This window comes from Balaenoptera ricei, chromosome 18 (genome assembly GCF_028023285.1).
Source record: "Balaenoptera ricei isolate mBalRic1 chromosome 18, mBalRic1.hap2, whole genome shotgun sequence".
NCBI lineage: Eukaryota > Metazoa > Chordata > Mammalia > Artiodactyla > Balaenopteridae > Balaenoptera > Balaenoptera ricei.
In genome coordinates this window covers 21678897-21701492 of record NC_082656.1, presented here as the reverse complement: position 1 = coordinate 21701492, position 22596 = coordinate 21678897, and the positions used below count along the sequence as shown (strand labels likewise).

The window sequence follows — 22596 nt, the reverse complement described above, 5'->3', positions numbered from 1 at the left end:
CTCAGAGGAGGCTGGGAGATTTCTTTGGGACTGGTTACAACCTGAACACGGAGGGGATGCCTCTTACCAATTAGAAATGTGTTGCTTTTCTGCCTAAAAAGCTCAAACCTTGTAGGCCTCAGGTGTTCAGAGGAGCAGGGAGTGGGCAGGGGTGGTGGTGAGGCACAAATGGGGAATCCGGTCATGTCAAATTTCACTCTCCCGTTAGAAGTCCTACCCGGGGCATGTGACGTAGAGTATCCTGAAAGGCCTTCATTTCCCAAAAGGAGCAAAAACTCACACATACCTGTATCCATTTAAAAAATACTTATTGAGTGCCTACTGTGTGCCTTGCCAAGGAATGAAAGACACAGGTGTCTTTGGCCCAAAGGGAACAGAAATAACATAATAACAGGCATTTGTTGTGTTTCTGGCTGTTGAACATCTGAAACGCCCTCCTTGTTTGGGGGGTACCCCATAGTGTGAGTCTTGGTGGGAGGTAGGCCTGCCCTCTCTAGAAACTGAAGGTGGTAATTCCTTCTTCTTCCTGCCTTCTAACTCCAATGGGGACATGAGACTCAGGCTTAGAAGACCCTTTACTTCCCCAGACATGCTTGCCTTTTGTTGCTCATTGAACATGTCATGGGGATGAGCCCTGGGTCTGACCTGAGGGGTCTCGGGCCTGAGTGTGGTTCACGCCCACACAATGGCTGGGTGATCTCAGGGAAGTCACTTATTCTCTTGGCCTAAGTTTCTTTACCCAACTTCACGTGGTTTTGAAGATTAATTTGAATCCGATAGCTGGCCCACAGCAGTTATTCCATAGGAGTTAGGTCAGGGGCCTACACTGGTATGGGGACAGGAGCTTTTCCTTGAGCGGGAATCTGGGGCTGTGTCCTGGCTCAGCAAGAAAAAGCACCATGATTGATTAGGTGTGTCTGCCATGGGTATTGCCGCCATTTCTACGTTAGTTGGATCTGGTCGTCTGAAAGATGTTCCATATGGTGGTTTTGAGTTTCTGAATTAAGTAGCCTGATAGCTTAGGCTCTTGGCTCAAACTTTTTTTGATTAGACCCAAAAAACTGGCAACCTCCATGATTGGCACATCTTAACGGCTGGACCTCAAATGCCTTCAGTATCTGGTAAAGGGGCTCTTTCTTAAACTTTGTGTCAATGACTTCTTGGACCCCTCCCCCCCCGCCCCCGCGCCGAGGCAAATCTAGGTTAGATCCCTTCTTGTGTGGTCTCATAGTATCCCCTTCCCACCATATCATTAACCATTTTATGTGCAGATTCCCTGATTTCTTGGCTGTCTTCACCTCCTGTCCTCCCTCTCACCCCCAGCACAATCAAAGGATGAACCCCTCGAGGTTTATCCTTTGTCTGGCTTGCTCTGTATTTTATCCCCAGCAGCTGAGACCGTACTAGCCCAGTAGATGCTCAGGTGAGGAAACAAGCATTTCTCCCTCCCTTACGGACACGGCAGAAGGTGGGAGACAGCGAGACGCACCCAGGAGAGCCGGGCAATGGGGCGGAAAGTGGGAGAGGGTTCTTACTTTCACGTTTCTTCATAATCCAGAGGATTGTTTCCTTATATTTTCCAAAATTTTTCTTCAGCCTAAAAGGAATGTGACTCATCTTTAGAAGCTGAGACTAAGTTCATGTTTCCATGTCATGCTACACAGTAGACAGTGCTAGGGTCTGCTCAGCCTTTTCATAGGTGGAGGGTTGGCCGGATGGCTCTGCTTTTGGACCCAGCTTTCTTCCAGTCTGTACTCAGGGATAAAGGGCCAGCACATGGTGCTGTGCGTCCCTCCTGGCCTCTAACTGGCCTTCAACTTGGGCACCTGGGCTGACCCCCAGACCTTTCAAAATGAATTCAATGGGGGTCCTTCTGGGAGCGAGGCCAGGGCTGGCTCTGTGAGTTAAGCTCGTGCAGCTTGCTTTTTCTGTGGCTTGTGCATATTTCAGCGAAGGCTATTTGGCAATAGCTTAGAGAAACAGCATTGTCTGCGAACCGGACAGAGCCACCTGAAACGCCTTTGCATTTAGTAGGAAAATTTCAAACAAACTCACTCAAAAATGACTTATCATGAAAGCCACATTAAGGCACAGCTCTTCAAAATGATCAAGCCCTCAACCCCCCTCTCATGTCAGTATACAAAGGGAGTCATCCTGGCATTAAAGTGGCTTGGACTGTTTTACTTCCAAATAAGGGTGGTCTCCTGAGGCAGCGGCCTTTCCTGGTTCTCAGATCAGAGCCCTTTTGGAAGGGAATCTGCTGGAAGGAGTGAGCTTCCCAGGCTTAACTGGATCAGAGAAGAAGGCCTTTGACAAGACAGATTTTAAGTTCTCAGTTCAGAGTCCTTGAAGAGAACATAATAATTTAACCCCATGCAACCTTAGGAAGCAAATACCCTTTGCTGGAAAGGGCTGGACTGTCTTGCTTGTTAGAAAATAGAGATTTGCTCTGGTACTTGAGGAGCAATTGCGGAACTGGAGAATGAGCTCTTCATAGCCCATTTGTACCAAGTGTTATTTATTTGCAAGCACTTTGAATGGACTTGAAGCAGTTACCTTGCCTACCATCACCTGTGAAAGAGTAAGGACCGAGGAGGGGGTGGGGTGAAGCCTGTCCCGGCTGAGAGCAGAATGCCACGTGTATACAAGAGTTAAATTCCAGTGAGGGGATCCAGCCAGAGGTATCCACAGCCCTTTGGGGAAGTTTCCTCCCTTGGCTCTTTGCCCACCTTTGCAAGCTAGTGGAATCCTTACTAGCTAGCTCCTCAATGGTAGAGACTGGGTTACACACTACTGTACAGACTGGCACACAGGAGGTGCTCATGAAATATTCATTGAGTGCAATTAGGTTAGAATGAGCCTCGGTTATAGGCTTAAATGGGAAAGAAGGGGAGGAAATGTAACACATGAGAGAGGGTAACTTACAGGGATGTTATTTGGGATTTGTTTTTTGCTGCTGTATAAGGATCTGAAAGCTTGGATGTTCTTTGTGTTTTGCATTGTGTATTTTGCCTTCCCTTTTCCTAGAGAAGCCTTAGGGGTCTCTGGCCCTAGGACTCTACTGAGCCCAGAGCAGAAGTTGCTGGCAGTCAATCTCTCCCTGATTTTTGTGAGAGTCTGCATTCACCAAGGAGGTTATGCAGGGCACCCCATCCCCACAGCCTCTTCCTTGGTGCCACTGCTGGAGAGTCTGCCATAGACCCACTGGATGTTTGACCAGGTACCTTGTTCACCAAGGTTTCTGACAGCTGGATAAGTGCAAGTCCAGGCTTCCATGTACCCCAGTCTGGATGTACAAATGGGGTTCTGGAACATTTTGAGACCTGGAGTCATGCCAACTAGAAAGACTTGGTGCCAGCAGCAGTCTGCAATAAACTTATCATTCCCCATTCCCAATAGGGGCTCTTGCCATGAATCCCAGGGCAGGGAAGCTCAGGGCTTTTCCCCCTCAGGGAGCAGGATCTTGATCCTCCATTGTCCCCTCACTTCAAAGGCCCAGGGGTCTGAGCCTTGCTTCCCAGACTTTCATCCAAGTTCACGGTCCCTTCAAGACTTTTCCTGCCCTGGATTTCCAACCTCTGTCACTGCCCACCTTTGATCCTATCCTGCACATCCCCTGCTCATCGATTTCTTTGCTCTTGAGTTTTGGCAGGCAGCTGGATCATCCTGACCCCGTGACCCCTAATCTTACCCTTGTCCTTGTGCCTGGCTTGTCCCTGCTGTTTGACTCAGGGGACCTGTCCGACCCTGGCCTTACTCTGTTCTCTGATGACCCAATTTACACTTTCCCTGCTGCTACCACTGGCCTACCTGCACCCACTGACCAATAGCTCCATCTCTCCAGTCACTTACAGAATTCCCAGTTTCCTTCTGGTCTCACTCTCCAGATGACCAGTCAGGGGAATGTTCATATCCTCCTCCAGTTCATTGCGAGCTGCCATTTCTTTGAGCATGGTCCTGAACACTGACTGATAGGAACTGGTCACAACCTGCAAAAGGACCACAGAATGAAATAGCCAGAAAATGGGAATGAACAGTTAGTTAATTATCACTTTTCTGACTCCCTAAGCTGCCAGAGGAGACTGCAACATGTTATGCGAAAAAGACAAGCAGTGGCAACAGTAGGGTGGCTAGGAAGATTTGTTCTAAAGACTATTTCCATTACAATCACACCCTTTTCTCATTCTCCAATTCCCTCAAGAATTTTTTTTAAATAGTAGCATACCAAGAAATCATTTGAGAGCATAAAATTACCCTCTTCTTCCAAATGTAGAGGTGGCGCTAGAATGTAAAAGGGCTTCCATGCCTTAAGAGCATAACAGCCTTTTTGAGTTCCAGGAATGGCCAAGCTCTCAATGGTTGGTTATTTATTCATTGTGAAGGATAACAGTCTTCAGGAAAGCAGGGTAGCGCCTAGCACGTTCTTGCAGAGGATGATTCTGCCTTTAAAGATTCTTCCAAAGTAATGACATTGCAAGCTCCTTTTTTATTTTGTGAATTTGATCATTCTATCCCAAGTCCATGATGCTGACCAGGACTGACCCATAGGTGGGTCCTCACAAGAGTTTCTTTTCTTGGATCCCTTTTGGTAGAAGGTGAAGTTTGACTTGCTGTGCAGGAGAACCACGGGTCTGTCATGTTGCCCTGCTCACCTACAGGTCGAGGTTGTTATGGTGGTTGTTCTGCATCTGATAACGTACAGTCTGCCATTCACTTACAAGCCTCCTATCGTAAGTGGAAGACCCACAGATCCGAAGTTGCATGTGACCTGGGGCAGATACAAGAATGGAGCTCGTGATTGGCTGGTTTTTCTAGGTTGGGGAAAAGCTGGGGTGTCTCAGGTCTGCCTTGTCTGATTCCCAGCCTCTGCATGCTCCTTTCCGCACTGCTGGCGTTCAGTTAATTAAACACGGAGGCCATCAGACTGAGGAGGCTCTAAGGCCGTGGTGCCCTAGGTAAGCAAACCAAAACCCAAGGCCATAAATGCCTCAAGGTTAGGAAATCAAAACCCGAGGACAACCAATCACAAGCAGCCAACTAGGCTTTAAGCTACAGCCAATCAGTAATTTCCTTGCTTTGCTTCTGCATTTTCCCTGTAAGTCTCTCCCCAGCTCCTGTTGGTGGAGGGCTCTTAACCACTTCCGGTTTGGTGCTGCCCGATTTGAATCCACACCGGCTCAGATAAACTCTTCAAATTTTTAATAGGCTTCAGTTTATCTTTTCATAGGGAATGAGTCAGTGCTTCAGGGCAGGCTGATTTTAAGGCTCTGGTGCGGCTACCCCTTGCCTCTAAGGTCTTCCTTGTTGACCATCCCTCCCTTGAGGTGGAGTGATGGCCTGCTTGCCCAGGCCAGTGGTCTCTCACCAGCCCCTTTGGATTCCGTGATATGTTCACCAGAAGATATGGTTCCCGCTGTGGTCCACCAGCCAGCACACCCGCTGGCGGGGCCTGGTCGAAGGTCTCGTCCCAGCCAGGCTGTGCTACCCCGCTCCAGCACATGTGCCCTCCTAGGAGGTTCATCCCGTTTGCTTCCCCAGCCTCTGGACCGCTATCCTCATGGTCCTGGTAGGGGTACTGGGCCCCCAAGTGATGAGTTCTCCCATGCCCTGTGACTGCTCCTGGTCTCTGGTTTTTGCAACCAAGAGAGTTTGCACAGCAGGTGTGTGATGCACGAGTGTATCCTACAAATAATTCAGACATGTATAGGGAACTCAAAACAGCCAAGAGGTTGAATTGTCAGAGTAACCAAAGTCTAGGGTGATAGCCCCATCCCAATCCAAGGACCTCAGCTGCCTCTCCCAGTGGCTTGTGGTGTTCCCCCTCCCAGCTGCAGGTAGCACATGGCATCGACTCCATTCCTTCTGTCCTGCTCTCTGGCCCCACTCGTCCACACCTGCCGCCTATGGCATTGCTTCGAGAAGCAGTGCTTCCCGAGCTGGACAGCTGCCTGTCCGCAGATTGCCACTAGCTGGGCCGCGGGTGCTGCCTCATTATCCTCCTAAACATCCGATCCTTGGAAGCAGAGTGGTATAGACAGCCAGGGGGAAAGTATCCCCCAACTCTTTGCCTTTACTTTGTCACCTGGGCAAAGCCCCGAGATGGCAAAGCCCCTGAGATGCCAAGGAATGGTGCTTGTGACCAGGGCTCACTGCACGGGCTGTCTGTCACACGGAACCCTCCCAGCGTCTGGTCTCATCCAGAACCTTGCACAGCTCCGTGGGAGATGCTCCCTCTGCCTGTGGCTGCAGCTTCGCCAGACACAGCAGAACCTCAATTGACAGGCGCACCGAAGGTTTCCGAATAATTTAAGTTTCTAATTAAAACAATTCCTTTCAATTTCAACTCTTGCTGAAAAATCTTTCTAAAATGCCTGAGCTTACTTTCCTGTCTTAGTAAATCCAGTGCGGTGAATCAAAGTTCAAGTAATCTTTTTCCCTCCCTTTGACATGGTATTTCAATATTTGAAAAGCAGTTCTTATTAATGTAATGTGTATAGGAGCATGTCTGGAAAGTAAGGAATTTAGGGCTAAATAGGAACTGAGACCAGAGAATTTTTTCCAATTAAAATAAAAGCAAAAACTGTATAAATGCCTAGGGGTTTTTTTCCCCCCTTTTCTTTTGTAAGTTTAGAAAAATGTATCTGCTTCATCTTGAGTTCCAGAGACACAAGATTTCACTCTTGTGATTGTAGTTAATACCTACAGTCCTGAGAAAGTTTGTTAGTTGTAGGAGAAACGTTGTATAACCTGGATCAACATGCGTTGGAAGTCTTAGAGGTAAGTTGACACAGGACATTAGAGCCACAAGCCTGTACAGGCAGGCAAAAAAAATTGTGCAGTAAAGACAATGCAACATTCTGTAGATGTAAGGCTCATTCAAACAGTTGGGACTTCCCACGGTGCCTCTGGTTATTGGATACAGCTGGGAAAGGACGGCCACTAAACCTCCAGGGCTGGTCTGTGCCGCTCTGAAGAGTGTGGGAGCAGGACTCAGATCTGGGGGAGAGGCTCCGCCACCCTTTGTGGTGGTGTTTGCACTGCAGACGCTGTTGTCCAAAGTTTCTGTCCTGCTGGGCTGCCCCATGCCTGGTCCTTTAGTTGGAGACAGCAGGCTTTTCCTGGGGTTTTTGTTTGTGCTTGTTGGGGTTTCTGGTCGCTGTCTTTTCCAGCACCCAGTCAGGGGTAAATGAAGCAAAAAGAAAACTCAGGAAACTCACCGCCATGTTGTTCCTTGGGTCCCAAGGTCCCTAGCCAGTCTGCCTTCTTCTCTCCGTCTTTTAGAAGCTTCTTGTGTTTGTTTTATATATAATGTATAGGGTTTTAAGCTGTACTTAGTGGGAAAATTACATTTAGTCTACCTTTCCAGAATCCAACTTCATTTTTGTTTTTTGTTTTTTTGTTTTTTGGCTGTGTTGGGTCTTCACTGCTGCGTGTGGGCTTTCTCTAGTTGCGGTGCGTGGGCTTCTCATTGTGGTGGCTTCTCTTGTTGCGGAGCACGGGCTCTAGGCATGCGGGCTCAGTAGTTGTGGCTTGTGGGCTCAGTAGTTGTGGCTCACGGGCTTAGTTGCTCCATGGCACGTGGGAGCTTCCCGGACCAGGGCTCGAATCTGTGTGCCCTGCATGGGCAGGCAGATTCTTAACCACTGCGCCACCAGGGAAGTCCCACCTTCATTTTTACATAGGGTTTCTGCAAAGGATGATTTGCCTTGATATCTAGGTATCTAGGTAGCTTACATGATTTGTTTTTAGCTTTGCTGCCTTCAAAATCAATCTTGAGGTTTTTTTACTCATATTACTGAAAGCAGGGCCTTGTGGTGCCATACTTGGCTTTCTTCTGACCCTCTTTGGTTTAATGTGTGTCATTTACGCTTAGGCCTGTTTTAAGAAAAGCTCACTTCGGCTGTGCTATCAGTGTAGTGAAGCGGTGAATCCCAGGGCTCAAGAGGCAGTGTCCGGCTGGCCCTGGGCCACTCTGCTCTGACATTCAGAGCCAGGTGTTCTCCAGTTTTTATCCAACTTACATTGGCTTCAAAGTCGTTGGCTTCCAGTGTGCCAATGGGATCACTTAACATACGATCCCAAAAGCTCTCTTTAGAGACAAACTCCTCGGCTTTCAATTTTGGAAGGCACAGCAAAAGGAGAGGCATTTGGAAATGGAACCAAAACAAGAAACAAACAAAAACAAAAAGAGAAATAGATTTATGGCATTTACACTTGCACTTTTACATAACAATGCATATGTCATCAATAAGACTTTAAATAAATTCATCAAATCACTTAAAATTTGACTTGGGGATATTAATAAAATCGGAATAAAAGGGTCAGTTTCAGTGGCGGACTTAAGAAAGTGAGTGTGTGTTTCTGGTGGCCAGTGAAGGTTCATCTGACAAAGTGGCATTTGAGTGAGTCCTGCATGAAGCAAGGGAGCGAGCAGGCAGATGGCTGGGGAAGAGAATCCCTGCCAGGGGGCAAAGGAGGTGCAAAGGCCCTGAGGCGAGAGAGAGTGGGAGCATGTTGACATATCTGACAAACTGGAAGAGGCACGGTATGCCTGGAGAGGAGGGAGATGGGGAGGGGTAGGGCCACCTTACCGAGGACCTTGTAGGCCGTGGAGAGGAATTTAGATTTTATTCCGAGAGAGATCTATTCTGAGTGTGATTTTTCTCTTGGAAATCCTGAGAAATGTCCCTAGCGCCCGTCAGTTTTGTCAAAAATTGCCCATTTCTAGAATTGCACATGGTTCGTAATTGCTAATCAAGGCCTAAGAGATGAATCGCCAAGCCAGTGAGCTAAAAAAAAAAAAAAATCTCTCGGAGATAACAGATGCCTTTGTTCTCAAGGTGAGCCACAGCCTGGTGACCCTGGGCCAGGAGAGGGCTGGATACCTCCAGTGTCGACGGGGTGCAGACCGAATGGAGGAGTTGATAATTACAAGTTGGGCCTGGAGTCCCTGCTCCCGGGAAGGTGTGGCTCCTGAGGCAGAGCTGGGGGGAAGGGCTCCCACACAGTAATTGGGCCCCCGGGGAAATTACAGTGGCCTTTGTCTCAGCTTCAGGATGACACCGGCCCCTCCACGCTGGGCCATCCCGAGAGCCCTGAAAATCCACCGGGTTGGCACTGGGCCGACCGATTCTGTCTGATGTGTGTCCCTGTTGGGCCTCGGAGGGCAGAGAAGGGGCTTTCTTTGTGATCTCCATACACGCACGTTATTTTTGCACTTCTTCCCAACTTTGGTTCAATAATGAAAATGCTGACTCCTTTGGGCCCCTGGAGGGATGGAGAACCCCACTCAGCTGCATCTGCCTGTACTGACACCAGGCCCAGGGGCCTCTCTGCCTGCAGACCTACTACCCCAGCCTTGGCTTGTTCCTGGTGGAAACCTGCCTCCTTTCGGTGGCCCCTGTGTGGTGGGAGTCCCCCCACAGTTCTTTCCCGCCAGTTCCACCCGCTAGGCCCTCACCACCCCGCTGGGGTGCTCACAACTGGCAAAGGCACCGGGCCCTTTCCGCTCATTCCGAAACACTGTGTGTCCCCAGACTGTCTGCCAGGGATGCGGCCTAGAGAAGTTTTAAAACTTCTTGTTGGGATAACCCAACAAGAATCCTTGGGACTTCAGGCAAGAACCTCAGGAAGCTCCGTTTGGTTGTCACTGGAGAGAAATGGAGGAACTGGTAGAACAGGGATCTGGGGAGACCGGCTGGCAGAGCCTCCCTGTAAGGGGCTCTGAGGATGTGCCGGCCCAACATGGGGGAGTCTGGCTCTGGTCCTGATAGCTTAGCAAATCCCCATGATTTGTGAGTGCTGTATTTTAGTAAGCTTTATTGAATAATAGATAGTTAATTCGAGGGAAAAAAAGAAGTAGGTGTTTGTCAGAGGAAGAAGGGGAGTTGGCAGGACTGAATGAATACAGAGCAGCAGTGTTCAGAGGCATTCGGTTCCACATAATCATTAAGCTTATTAACATCAACAGGCACTGTCTGCGTGTGAAGAGGAGCCCAGTAAATCCGCAGTTACACAGCCATAACTGGGGCGGAAGGAGAAGGATGAGCTTTATTCCTAATTAACTTTCCCTTTGGGGATTCCTGTCAACCTCTACCTTTGTTCTAGTGAGATCATTATCGTCCCCTGAAGTTGCTTTATGGGGGGACTGGGGGAGGGGGCAGGTGTCAGGCCAGGTTCCTAAGTGGCGGCCCTGTTACCCAGGACCCGGGCCCCTCCCAGCTTGTCACTCAGTCCCCTCGCACCCTGGTCCCCTCATCTGTGTCATGGGGACCGTAAGGCTTATCTTCAGGGTGGCTCAGGGGACCGGCACTAATGCAGTGAACACTGGGCACACAGCATTCCCTGAAGTGGAGTGTGCCTGTCCCGGGCTGATGAAGAACAAATCTAAATTCTCCCCCATCCAATCAGTGGCTCTCCTGCAACGTTTGTTCTTGCCAGAAGCGTACTTCCTGAATTGGGGTAGATGTTTGAGTCCTGTGTATTTGCCCTGCAGGGCAGATGCCCACGTTATAGATGAGGAAAGGGAGGGGACAAGCAGTGGGCGACTGGCCCCGGGCGGGCTCTGAGAAAAGAGCACACAGGTGAAACTGGGTCCTGTTTTCACCTCCTCCGCCCTGCACGTAGTGAATCCCTTGTTGTCCTTGAATCAAGGATAAATGATGGGCTGGGCTGGCAGCTGCTATGGGCACAAATCTGTAATCTGTTCTAAAGCCACTCAGTGTGCTTCAGGATCAGCGGCCCAAGCTGCTGCCAGGAGCTTGTGAGAAATGCAGAATCTCAGAGCCACCGAATCAGAATCTGCATTTTAACAAGATGCCCGGGTGATCGCTCTGCACATTAAAGTCCGACCAGCACCGCTCTACCCCTACCCACCCCCCCACCCCGGAAATGAAATAAGATGAAGAAGATTTCATAGTCTAGCGTTGGAAGGAGTTTGATAAGCCGCCTGTGTAGGTAACCCTGATCCTCCCCTCTTCCCCCACCCCCATGCTGACAGGCAGCAAGCAGGTCACCATCCCTACGTTGTTTCTAATAGGATGGGTCTGGTTAATCGCAGGGCTTTTGTGGAGTGATGTGTGCAAGTTGGGATTCTGCCTCCAAAAGGCTTCTCCCCTGTCCTTCCCCCTCATAGAATTCAACTATCCCCTCCTTAATCAGGCTTTAAGGGTACCATCTGAGGGGCTCTAATTCGTTCCCTATCAAGTTACCATCGAATGAGTCTGTCTGGAGGGGCCCACGCACCCCAGTCCAGCCCTCCTGCCCAGACTCCAGGGAACCTAGCAACTGACCGACGGGCCCCTCTTTAAATGTGGGCGTCCCTGTACAGAGCTTGAGTAGAGGGAGGGACTTCTGGGCCGTTCCCAGGTCATTCTGTCTCGCTCCCGAGACCCTCTCTCTGTTTCTTGTTCTAGCTCCCTTCTTCAGTTAAGGACAGAGAAACATATCCAGCTTCAGGGACTGTGTGCCCAGCATGTCCCTCAGTCCTCTCCAGGGCTCGGCACCGGCTGGACCAGCAAGGCGCCCACCCGCCCGGGGCGCCATCCCCGGCCCCGGCTGCCCTGCGGGGAGCAGGGATCTTTGGATAGGTTATGTGGGACTCTCACCATTTCCTGCCTTTTGCGGTTCTTCAGTGGGAACAAAGGCTGAAAACAAATAGGAAAAATGATGAATAGGATGTGGTGTGGTGAACTGTTAACCCCTAAATGTCTGGGGGGACCAGGGTGGAGACTGCGTATTGTAGGGTAAGAGGCTCCCATGATGGTCAGAGTTGGAGGCCTGGAAGCTTATGCTCAGCACACATCGATTACCCTCCGTTTGTTCATAGTTCATCTTTCCCACTAGAGTTTTAAGTTCTGAGAGGGTAGGATGGCTTTGTCCATATAAAGATGGACAAACCACTGCCCAGTACACAGTAGGTATACAATAAATATCAGTAGATGCACAGTAAATGTCACGGAATGAACTGAGTATGGATAATCCATTGTCTTCCCTCCTAACTCCAGCGGTAAATATTATTTCCTCCCCTTTCAAAACTCAATTTTAATTCAAAATTAAAAGCATTTTACCCTTTGGCCAAGTTTCTTCCCTGAGTCTTGACCCCTGACACCAAGTTCTAGAAACAATGCCTTGGCCACTGGCCTTAATGAAGGCTACCGTAATCTAAAATGGTCAAAAGAGGACTCTGTTTGGCTCAGGGCGTGCTAATTCTGTGCTTCTTACCGTCTCATAGATGGATTCGTAGCTTCCGCGAGTCATTTAAAATCATCGTAAAACTATAAAATTAAAATGATACCTTGTGAATCAGACTTGAAGGTGGTTAGTATCGTTGTTGATTCTTCCTCTGTTTGAGATTTTGATTTTAAAGGTACTGTTAAAAGACAGAAGAGGGTAGCCATTAACAATTTTAACCTTATACTTTCCAGTGGGTTCATGTTGGACGTTTAGGGTCTGAGGTTCTTTCTTGGCACCCAAGGCTGATCCACAGAGGAGAAAACGGGTTGGAGGGCACTGCTGGCGTCTATTAGATGCTCCCTCTGCCAGCCTCCTCCTCTTAGCTTTGCTGACTTACTCTGGGCTGCAGTGAACAGTGGTTGGGAAATGTGGGCCCTCTGTGGCCTTCTTCTCTGGTCCCAGGACAGAGAGGATGGCTGGGGTTGAGCGGAGACCTTAGGGATATTCCTCCTTCGGTAGGAGGAAGAGCTGCAGGAACCATAGAGCCAAGTGGCTTCAAGGCCGTGTAGACTCATAATGGCGTATGCCTGTCGCTGTAGGAAGTGGGCATCTCTGGTGTTCTGTTGTCAAGAGCTCACGGAGAGGTGCATAACGGGGGCTGGTGGGGAAGCACGGGGGCTGGCGAGTACAGATGCACTGGGTTATGCCACGAGAGGCTACTGTGGTTTTTGAGAACTTTTGTAAAGTTCTTGGTTACCCATGTTGTATATTTTCTAGAATTTTGTGATCCCTGCTCCTTTTTTTAAAAAATTAATTAATTAATTAATTATTTTGAGGCTGTGTTGGGTCTTCGTTTCTGTGCGAGGGCTTTCTCTAGTTGTGGCAAGCGGGGGCCACTCTTCATCGCGGTGCGCGGGCCTCTCACTGTCGCGGCCTCTCTTGTTGCAGAGCACAGGCTCCAGACGCGCAGGCTCAGTAGTTGTGGCTCACGGGCCCAGTTGCTCCGAGGCATGTGGGATCTTCCCAGACCAGGGCTCAAACCCGTGTCCCCTGCATTGGCAGGTAGATTCTCAACCACTGCGCCACCAGGGAAGCCCTACCCTCCAATCTTAATCTACACACACACACACACACACACACTCCATTCCTAACGGCCAGGAAGCAGAGGCGAGCTGCCCCCTCCCCTCCCCTCTCATGGGGGCGGCAGGATTTGAGCTCGGTCTGCGATGAGAAGCCCCCCCGCCTGGGCAGGATCAGTGCTGCCAGCCCATCAGCTGAGCCCGAGCCCTCCACAGCCAGGGAGCTCTCCAACTTCTAAGGACACGCATCCTACCATAAGTGGCTCCGACTGTCGGGAATCATGTCTATTTCTCAACTAATTTTCCTCAAGCTGGCCCTGTTCTAGCCCTTCCGTGCAGATGGAGAGGTCAGGTCTTGGTTTTGTGTGTCAGATCATCAGATACTTGAAGGCACTTATCCTGTCTCAGAGTCACGTGTCTTCCAGACTTAACGCCCTCATTTGCTTCAGCAGTTCTTTGTACGATGTGGTCTCCAGGTTGGCCTAACACCACCCTCTCCTCGAGCCCCGGCCAGTCTGCCTCTAACCCTCATGGAGTGTGAGATCCCCCAAAGTGAACAGCAGCCCCAGGGTTGCTTCTGCCGTGCAGGCTAGAGCAGAACCCGTCTCCCTCTACATAACCTTTTTTTTTTTTGGTGTGTTAGTTTCTGCTTTATAACAAAGTGAATCAGCTACACATATACACACGTTCCCATATCTCCTCCCTCCTGCATCTCCCTCCCTCCCACCCTCCCCATCCCACCCCCCAAGGCGGTCACAAAGCACTGAGCTGTTCTCCCTGTGCTATGCGGCTGCTTCCTACTAGCTATCTATTTTACGTTTAGTAGTGTATATGTGTCCATGCCACTCTCTCACCCTGTCACATCTCACCCCTCCCCCTCCCCATATCCTCAAGTCCATTCTCTAGTAGGTCTGTGTCTTTATTCCCATCTTGCCACTAGGTTCTTCATGACCTTTTTTTTTTTTCCTTAGATTCCATATATATGTGTTAGCATACTGTATTTGTTTTTCTCTTTCTGACTTACTTCACTCTGTATGACAGACTAACTCCATCCACCTCATTACAAATAACTCAATTTCATTTCTTTTTATGGCTGAGTAATATTCCATTGTATATATGTGCCACATCTTTATCCATTCATCCGATGATGGACACTTAGGTTGCTTCCATGTCCTGGCTATTGTAAATAGAGCTGCAATGAACATTTTGGTACATGACTCTTTTTTTTTTTTTTTTAAAACATCTTTATTGAAGTATAATTGCCTTACAATGGTGTGTTAGCTTCTGCTTTATAACAAAGTTAATCAGTTATACATATACAATATGTTCCCATATCTCTTCCCTCTTGCATCTCCCTCCCTCCCACCCTCCCCATCCCACCCCTCTAGGTGGTCACAAAGCACCGAGCTGATCTCCCTGTGCTATGCGGCTGCTTCCCACTAGCTATCTATTTTACATTTGGTAGTGTATATATGTCCATGACGCTCTCTCACCCTGTCACATCTCACCCCACCCCCTCCCCATATCCTCAAGTCCATTCTCTAGTAGGTCTGTGTCTTTATTCCCGTCTTGCCACTAGGTTCTTCATGGCCTTTTTTTTTTTTTTTTCCCTTAGATTCCGTATATATGTGTTAGCATACTGTATTTGTTTTTCTCTTTCTGACTTACTTCACTCTGTATGACAGACTCTAACTCCATCCACCTCACTACAAATACCTCCATTTCATTTCTTTTTATGGCTGAGTAATATTCCATTGTATATATGTGCCACATCTTCTTTATCCATTCATCTGTCGATGGACATTTAGGTTACTTCCATGTCCTGGCTATTGTAAATAGAGCTGCAGTGAACATTTTGGTACATGACTCTTTTTGACCTATGGTTTTCTCAGGGTATATGCCCAGTAGTGGGATTGCTGGGTCGTATGGTAGTTCTATTTGTAGTTTTTTAAGGAACCTCCATACTGTTCTCCATAGTGGCTGTATCAATTTACATTCCCACCAACAGTGCAACAGGGTTCCCTTTTCTCCACACCCTCTCCAGCATTTATTGTTTGTAGATTTTTTGATGATGGCCATTCTGACTGGTGTGAGATGATACCTCATTGTAGTTTTGATTTGCATTTCTCTAATGATTAATGATGTTGAGCATTCTTTCATGTGTCTGTTGGCCATCTGTATATCTTCTTTGGAGAAATGTCTATTTAGGTCTTCTGCCCATTTTTGGATTGGGTTGTTTGTTTTTTTGTTATTGAGCTGCATGAGCTGCTTGTAAATCTTGGAGATTAATCCTTTGTCAGTTGCTTCATTTGCAAATATTTTCTCCCATTCTGAGGGTTGTCTTTTGGTCTTGTTTATGGTTTCCTTTGCTGTGCAAAAGCTTTTAAGTTTCATTAGCTCCCATTTGTTTATTTGTGTTTTTATTTCCATTTCTCTAGGAGGTGGGTCAAAAAGGATCTTGCTGTGATTTATGTCATAGAGTGTTCTGCCTATGTTTTCCTCTAAGAGTTTGATAGTGTCTGGTCTTACACTTAGGTCTTTAATCCATTTTGAGTTTATTTTTGTGTATGGTGTCAGGGAGTGTTCTAATTTCATACTTTTACATGTACCTGTCCAATTTTCCCAGCACCACTTATTGAAGAGGCTGTCTTTTCTCCACTGTACATGCTTGCCTCCTTTATCAAAGATAAGGTGACCATATGTGCGTGGGTTTATCTCTGGGCTTTCTATCCTGTTCCATTGATCTATATTTCTGTTTTTGTGCCAGTACCAAACTGTCTTGATTACTGTAGCTTTGTAATATAGTCTGAAGTCAGGGAGCCTGATTCCTCCAGCTCCATTTTTCGTTCTCAAGATTGCTTTGGCTATTTGGGGTCTTTTGTGTCTCCATACAAATTGTGAAATTTTTTGTTCTAGTTCTGTGAAAAATGCCAGTGTTAGTTTGATAGGGATTGCATTGAATCTGTAGATTGCTTTGGGTAGTAGAGTCATTTTCACAATGTTGATTCTTCCAATCCAAGAACATGGTATATCTCTCCATCTATTTGTATCATCTTTAATTTCTTTCATCAGTGTCCTATAATTTTCTGCATACAGGTCTTTTGTCTCCTTAGGTAGGTTTATTCCTAGATATTTTATTCTTTTTGTTGCAATGGTAAACGGGAGTGTTTTCTTAATTTCACTTTCAGATTTTTCATCATTAGTATATAGGAATGCAAGAGATTTCTGTGCATTAATTTTGTATCCTGCTACTTTACCAAATTCATTGATTAGCTCTAGTAGTTTTCTGGTGGCAGTTTTAGGATTCTCTATGTATAGTATCATGTCATCTGCAAACAGTGACAGCTTTACTTCTTCTTTTCCAATTTGGATTCCTTTTATTTCTTTGTCTTCTCTGATTGCTGTGGCTAACACTTCCAAAACTATGTTGAATAATAGTGGTGAGAGTGGGCAACCTTGTCTTGTTCCTGATCTTAGTGGAAATGGTTTCAGTTTTTCACCCTTGAGGACAATGTTGGCTGTGGGTTTGTCATATATGGCCTTTATTATGTTGAGGAAAGTTCCCTCTCTGCCTACTTTCTGCAGGGCTTTTATCATAAATGGGTGTTGAATTTTGTCGAAAGCTTTCTCTGCATCTATTGAGATGATCATATAGTTTTTCTCCTTCAATTTGTTAATATGATGTATCACGTTGATTGATTTGCGTATATTGAAGAATCCTTGCATTCCTGGAATAAACCCCACTTGATCATGGTGTATAATCCTTTTAATGTGCTGTTGGATTCTGTTTGCTAGTATTTTGTTGAGGATTTTTGCATCTATGTTCATCAGTGATATTGGCCTGTAGTTTTCTTTCTTTGTGACATCTTTGTCTGGTTTTGGTATCAGGGTGATGGTGGCCTCGTAGAATGAGTTTGGGAGTGTTCCTCCCTCTGCAATATTTTGGAAGAGTTTGAGAAGGATAGGTGTTAGCTCTTCTCTAAATGTTTGATAGAATTCGCCAGTGAAGCCATCTGGTCCTGGGCTTTTGTTTGTTGGAAGATTTTAAATCACAGTTTCAATTTCAGTGCTTGTGATTGGTCTGTTCATATTTTCTATTTCTTCCTGGTTCAGTCTCGGTAGGTTGTGCATGTCTAAGAATCTGTCCATTTCTTCCAGGTTGTCCATTTTATTGGCATAGAGTTGCTTGTAGTAATCTCTCATGATCGTTTGTATTTCTGCAGTGTCAGTGGTTACTTCTCCTTTTTCATTTCTAATTCTATTGATTTGAGTCTTCTCCCTTTTTCTCTTGATGAGTCTGGCTAATGGTTTATCAATTTTGTTTATCTTCTCGAAGAACCAGCTTTTAGTTTCATTGATTTTTGCTATTGTTTCCTTCATTTCTTTTTCATTTATTTCTGATCTGATCTTTATGATTTCTTTCCTTCTGCTAGCTTTGGGGGTTTTTTGCTCTTCTTTCTCTAATTGTTTTAGGTGCAAGGTTAGGTTGTTTATTCGAGATGTTTCCTGTTTCTTGAGGTAGGCTTGTATTGCTATAAACTTCCCTCTTAGCACTGCTTTTGCTGCGTCCCATAGGTTTTGGGTCGTCGTGTCTCCATTGTCATTTGTTTCTAGGTATTTTTTGATTTCCCCTTTGATTTCTTCAGTGATCACTTCGTTATTAAGTAGTGTATTGTGTAGCCTCCATGTGTTTGTATTTTTTACAGATCTTTTCCTGTAATTGATATCTAGTCTCATAGCATTGTGGTCGGAAAAGATACCTGATACGATTTCAATTTTCTTAAATTTACCGAGGCTTGATTTGTGACCCAAGATATGATACATAACCTTTTGATTGTTCTTGGTTATATTAACTGTTCTGGCAGTCACACCAGTCATACCATTGACTTCTTGAGCCTGTGGTTGAGTAAATCATCTACAGCAGACAGGGCATTCCCCCCTTGTCCTTCTCCATCCTGTTTTTGTGGGCCTAAGAGCAGGGTCTAATCTAAATTACCATTCTGTTTTATCTAGCCAGTCCCGATCCAGTGTTTCTGCCTGTCAAGATCTTTTAGAGTCTGATCACATTACTGTCATCACCCAACAGCTGCCAGTCATGTACAGATATAAATATTCCTCCTACATCTGTATCCGAGTCTGTGGATACAGACTGGACAGAGCCCTGTGGCTCCTGACCGGAAGTTGGGTTGACTCTGATCCTTAAACAGTATCTCTGGATGGTTATTCAGTAGCGCTCATGCCATTGTCTTGCACTACCATCTACCTGGTATTTGTCTGTGTTGTCCATAGGAACTTGAGGAAGGCTTTGAAAAAGAAATGTGTTTTGGAATTCGGGCCTCCAAATTCCACAGTTCCCTGATCTAATAACCTTGTCAAAAAGTGACCTCAAAGCCAGTATTACTTGATCTGTTCTTATTGATCCTATGCTGGTTCCCTGTGGTCATTTTGCTCTCAGTATTTGCCCCAGAGTGGTCACAGACTCATTTCCCCAATTCTTCAAAAACCATAAACATGATTAAGCTATTCTCTCTCTGTACATATTCTGGGGTATACTTGATCTCGGTCAGGACACAGCAGTTACCATTCTTTTCTGATCGTCTCACCAGTCTTTGGTGTCTGCTATTTCTTGCCTAATTTTGCTGTACCCTTTTCAATCTGAAGATCATCTTCTTTCACAGAGAAGTCAAAATTCAATAGCAATGGAAGAACATGATTTTCTTTGAATCGTTCCTCAACAGGCACTAAACAGTGGCTCTGTGTGCCTTGATCTACTTTTTGCCCCAATCATATTTTAAAAGGGCCCCCCTTCTTTTGTTGCTGCCTGCAGTATTATTATCATTACTTTTTGGTAAGAATACATTTACCCTGGACTTCAGCTCTCCTGACACTTTTCTCAAAGTTCGAGACATTTTCCTACTTTTATCATAGGTAACAATCGTATCTTTTTAAACCTCTGCCTGTGATCTTTCAGAATCTGAGTCCACTGAAGGGAACTCTATGCAAACACTACTTTCCACTTTGGGGAGCTTTCCAACCCTCTTCCTCATCTGGCCAGGTGACCTGAAGTAACTACTCCACTGATAGCACTTGCCCCTCTCTGTTTATCCTCACCCACGTTTCTATACATGGCGTCTCCATGTGTACATATTTCTATACACAGCTCCTTTCCCACCAAGACTGTCTCTTGGGAGAAGGATATACCTTCTCATCACCATAGTTGATCTTGAGTCTGATGAAGATTCAGCAGCAGTTTCGCAAGGATGTAACAAATATTTATAGGCGCTTACTGTGTGCGGGACACCAAGTCTGGAGGATTTCTACAAGCAGGGTTATAATGCTCTGTGTTAGAATTTCTGGTATACCTTGTTTATGACCCTGCTCTGTGCCTGGCTGGGTAGACACCTGAGGCCATAAATAGTCTTTCTGGTCTTCCACCTGCGTCCTCACACGAGCCACGAGGCATTCCCGGTGCCTTTAGCCTTCCTTCCATGTCAGACCTGCCACTCTGTGTAGTAATAGGTTTCAAGGATTTATTTATCTGGGTGTTATACCCCCATATTTGGTTCAAAGTGCTGTTTGTAGAGTCCATGTAAAATGCTGTTTCTGGCGCACTGGAGTTGAATAGTCCCGTAATAAAAAACGCTTTAGAAATAGGAACCTAGCACCCATGAAATCTGTTCTACCCTAGAGGTTCTCTGCTTCTCCACCATTCCTGTGCCTGGAATCCTCTGGGATCTTGTTACGGATGAGGCAGGGATCGTGGTAAGAAAGCCTGGGAATCTGCATCTCTACGGGCCCCAGGTGCCGGGGATGCTCAGTCCTGGACCCCGAGGAGCAGCAGGCCAACACTCTCCCTCCGCTCACTCCTGGGGGCTCTCAGCCCCACACAGTCAGCGCTTTGAATCGCTTTTGCCTTGATTCACTGTGTTTCTCCAACAAGCGGAGGGGTGGCTTCTGCCCTGGGCTAAAAGCAGATTCTCCTTTGCATCCACCATGCTCAGGAACCCTTAGTGTTCTGTCCTCCAGCTGCAGGAGGACTGGCTTTTCTTCGTGGCAGGGGCCCTCTGCCCTCTCTTACCTCGATTTTGAGCTCCTTCCTGGGGCTCCATGCTTCCTGGATTCCCCTTGCACCCCTGCCCCCGCCCCGGTTACCTCCTCTTACAACTGTTCACTCTTCCAGAGGAAGAGCCTCTTGATGAGCCTCTCTGCCCCATTCCAGTGTCCAGACACAATCAGTTACCTGTTGCCAGCCAATGCTGTCCAATTATTATGAACACTCTCCAAAAGATTGATTGTAAACCATAGGCAGAAGGGAAAAGAAAAACCTTCACGAATTGTAGGGAGTTGCTTACTTTTCCTTGTGTTCCAATCTCTGCTGTAGCCACTATCCCCTCATGTCTCTGCAGGAGCCTGGGGTTATGACATTGACCCTGGCTTTAGTTGCTCCAACACTGTCCACACCTTTGGTCCAGGCCACCAACATCACAGGATCTGATCAGTAGGTATTGCTGCGGGTGGCTAGACTTTTGCTAAACACTAAATACATGTTGGCTTTAAGGAACTCAGTACTGGAAAAGACTCAGCTACAAAACATGCCCCTACAGACCAAATAGGCAGAGCGCTTAAAACCTAAATTAGATCCAGACATGACTGGCTCTGTAAATTAAGCTTGGGGACCAAAAGGATCGTGAATGAACACGGCAAATGAAGCAGTGATTTCCGGAGGGTCTGTCTCTGGAGGTGGGCACACAGTGGTGTGAACAGGCCCTTCCCACACCCCAGGCTTCTCCTATCTCTTTCTCCTCTCCCACATCCTTTCAAGCTTAGCATTGGCACTTTACAGGCGATTACCCGGTAAATGACTTCCAGAATCCTGCTTATGAATATTTAGATAAATGCTCAGATTTTTTCCAGCTGTCATGCTTACTGACTCTGAAATGGTTCCTGTTTTCAGGGCTCCATTGGAGCACACACACTAATAAAAATCCCACATGAACAGATTTAGCCTGTAAAAGACTGCTCATCACGTGCTGGCAGCCGGCACTGTGGAACGCCTGGCTTGTGTGGGCCTGCCTCTTGCCGCTCCATTCTCCCTCATAGGGTTTCTGACTCCTAATTTCATTTAACCACATTTGAGCCACAAAATTTAGCAGGCACGGATGGGGCCAGGGGAGTGAGGTGCTGGTCGGGAATCTAATTTACCGCTGCCATGACTACAGATGTGAAACGCATGTGTGGATCTGTGATGGATCAGTCTCACTAAGGCTGGGTTTAAATTATTAATAACGGCGAGAAATGCCATTCAGTGTTGCATCCCCAGGATCCTAGGGCGAGGAACCTTTGGGCTTAATTGGGCAGAGGTTTAAGATCCTCAGTGCAATCTTGCCCAGCTGTCTCTTGAGTGTCTCCTAGTTGTGGCCACAGAAGTTCCCCCTGTGGATGGTCTTGGCTCGTTCTGAACCAGGGCTGGCTTTGACTGCACGCTGAGATGGAGAGTCTGGGGTGGGTCCCAGTCCCTTCACCCTGTGATTGTTCGGAGATGGCCTCTCTCCGCAGGGAACCAGCCTGTAATCTGGGAAGGAAATGGCCTGTGTCCCCGAGGGAAATAGGGCCTGTGTTCCTGTAGAACAAGAACAGCAAAACTAATGAAGGGACAAGGGGAAGATCGAAGAAGGTGTTTGTCTTAGCACTTCGCTGATGCTCTTTCTCTGAGGGGGGTCTGGGATGAGGAAGGGGGTCCCAGGGTTCGGATGGCACAGGAAGCAGTGTGCATCATCAGCCTGATGGAGAGCACTCCAGCCTCCGTATTCCACATCCATGGGATGCCCGCAAGGCCACATCTCCCCAAGCCCCCAGGAGCCCGGCCGCGAGGTGGATGCCGGACGTGGGGTCCCTTACCCTGCCGGCTTTCACAGATCCACTCCGTCTGCGTGCTCTGGTCCTGCAAGCCCAGGAACTCTCCATCGCGCTTCACCAAGGATGTAGACGGCATCGTGTCACCGAGGAGAAGGCTGCTGCTGGCAGGTTCAGGGGGTGGGAGGAGGCACAGCAAAGAACGTGGTCACCCGAGGGACGCCAGCAGCAGAGGGGGGCAAGGGGTCGGTCCACCTCCAGACAGGGGCCGGGTTAGGAGCCCAGAGCTGTGGCCTGCGGGGAGGTTGGGGTGGCGGCGGCTGCTTCCCGGTCCCCGCGGACGTCGGCCTGTCCCTGGTGGTGGCTGTCCCCGGTCGGAAGGGACCAGCTTGTGGACCGTGGAAAATAGGCCTGTGTGCCATCCTGGGTGCCAACTGCAGCTTCACTTAGAGTGACAGGCTCTGGGGGTGCCTTCAAAGGCCAATCAAGA

General features: G+C 47.5%; 1 protein-coding gene across 1 annotated transcript in view; it reads right to left on the bottom strand.

Annotated features, from left to right (window-relative positions):
* Positions 1-22596, bottom strand: part of ERICH6B (glutamate rich 6B) — a 52207-nt gene that overhangs the window by 14929 nt on the left and 14682 nt on the right. Inside the window, exons 4-7 of the mRNA XM_059903425.1 lie at positions 22152-22267; positions 5366-5508; positions 3853-3989; positions 1536-1597 (exon numbers count right to left, since the gene is read on the bottom strand). Coding sequence (XP_059759408.1) covers positions 1536-1597; positions 3853-3989; positions 5366-5508; positions 22152-22267 — 458 coding nt within the window. The remainder of the gene's footprint in view (positions 1-1535; positions 1598-3852; positions 3990-5365; positions 5509-22151; positions 22268-22596) is intronic.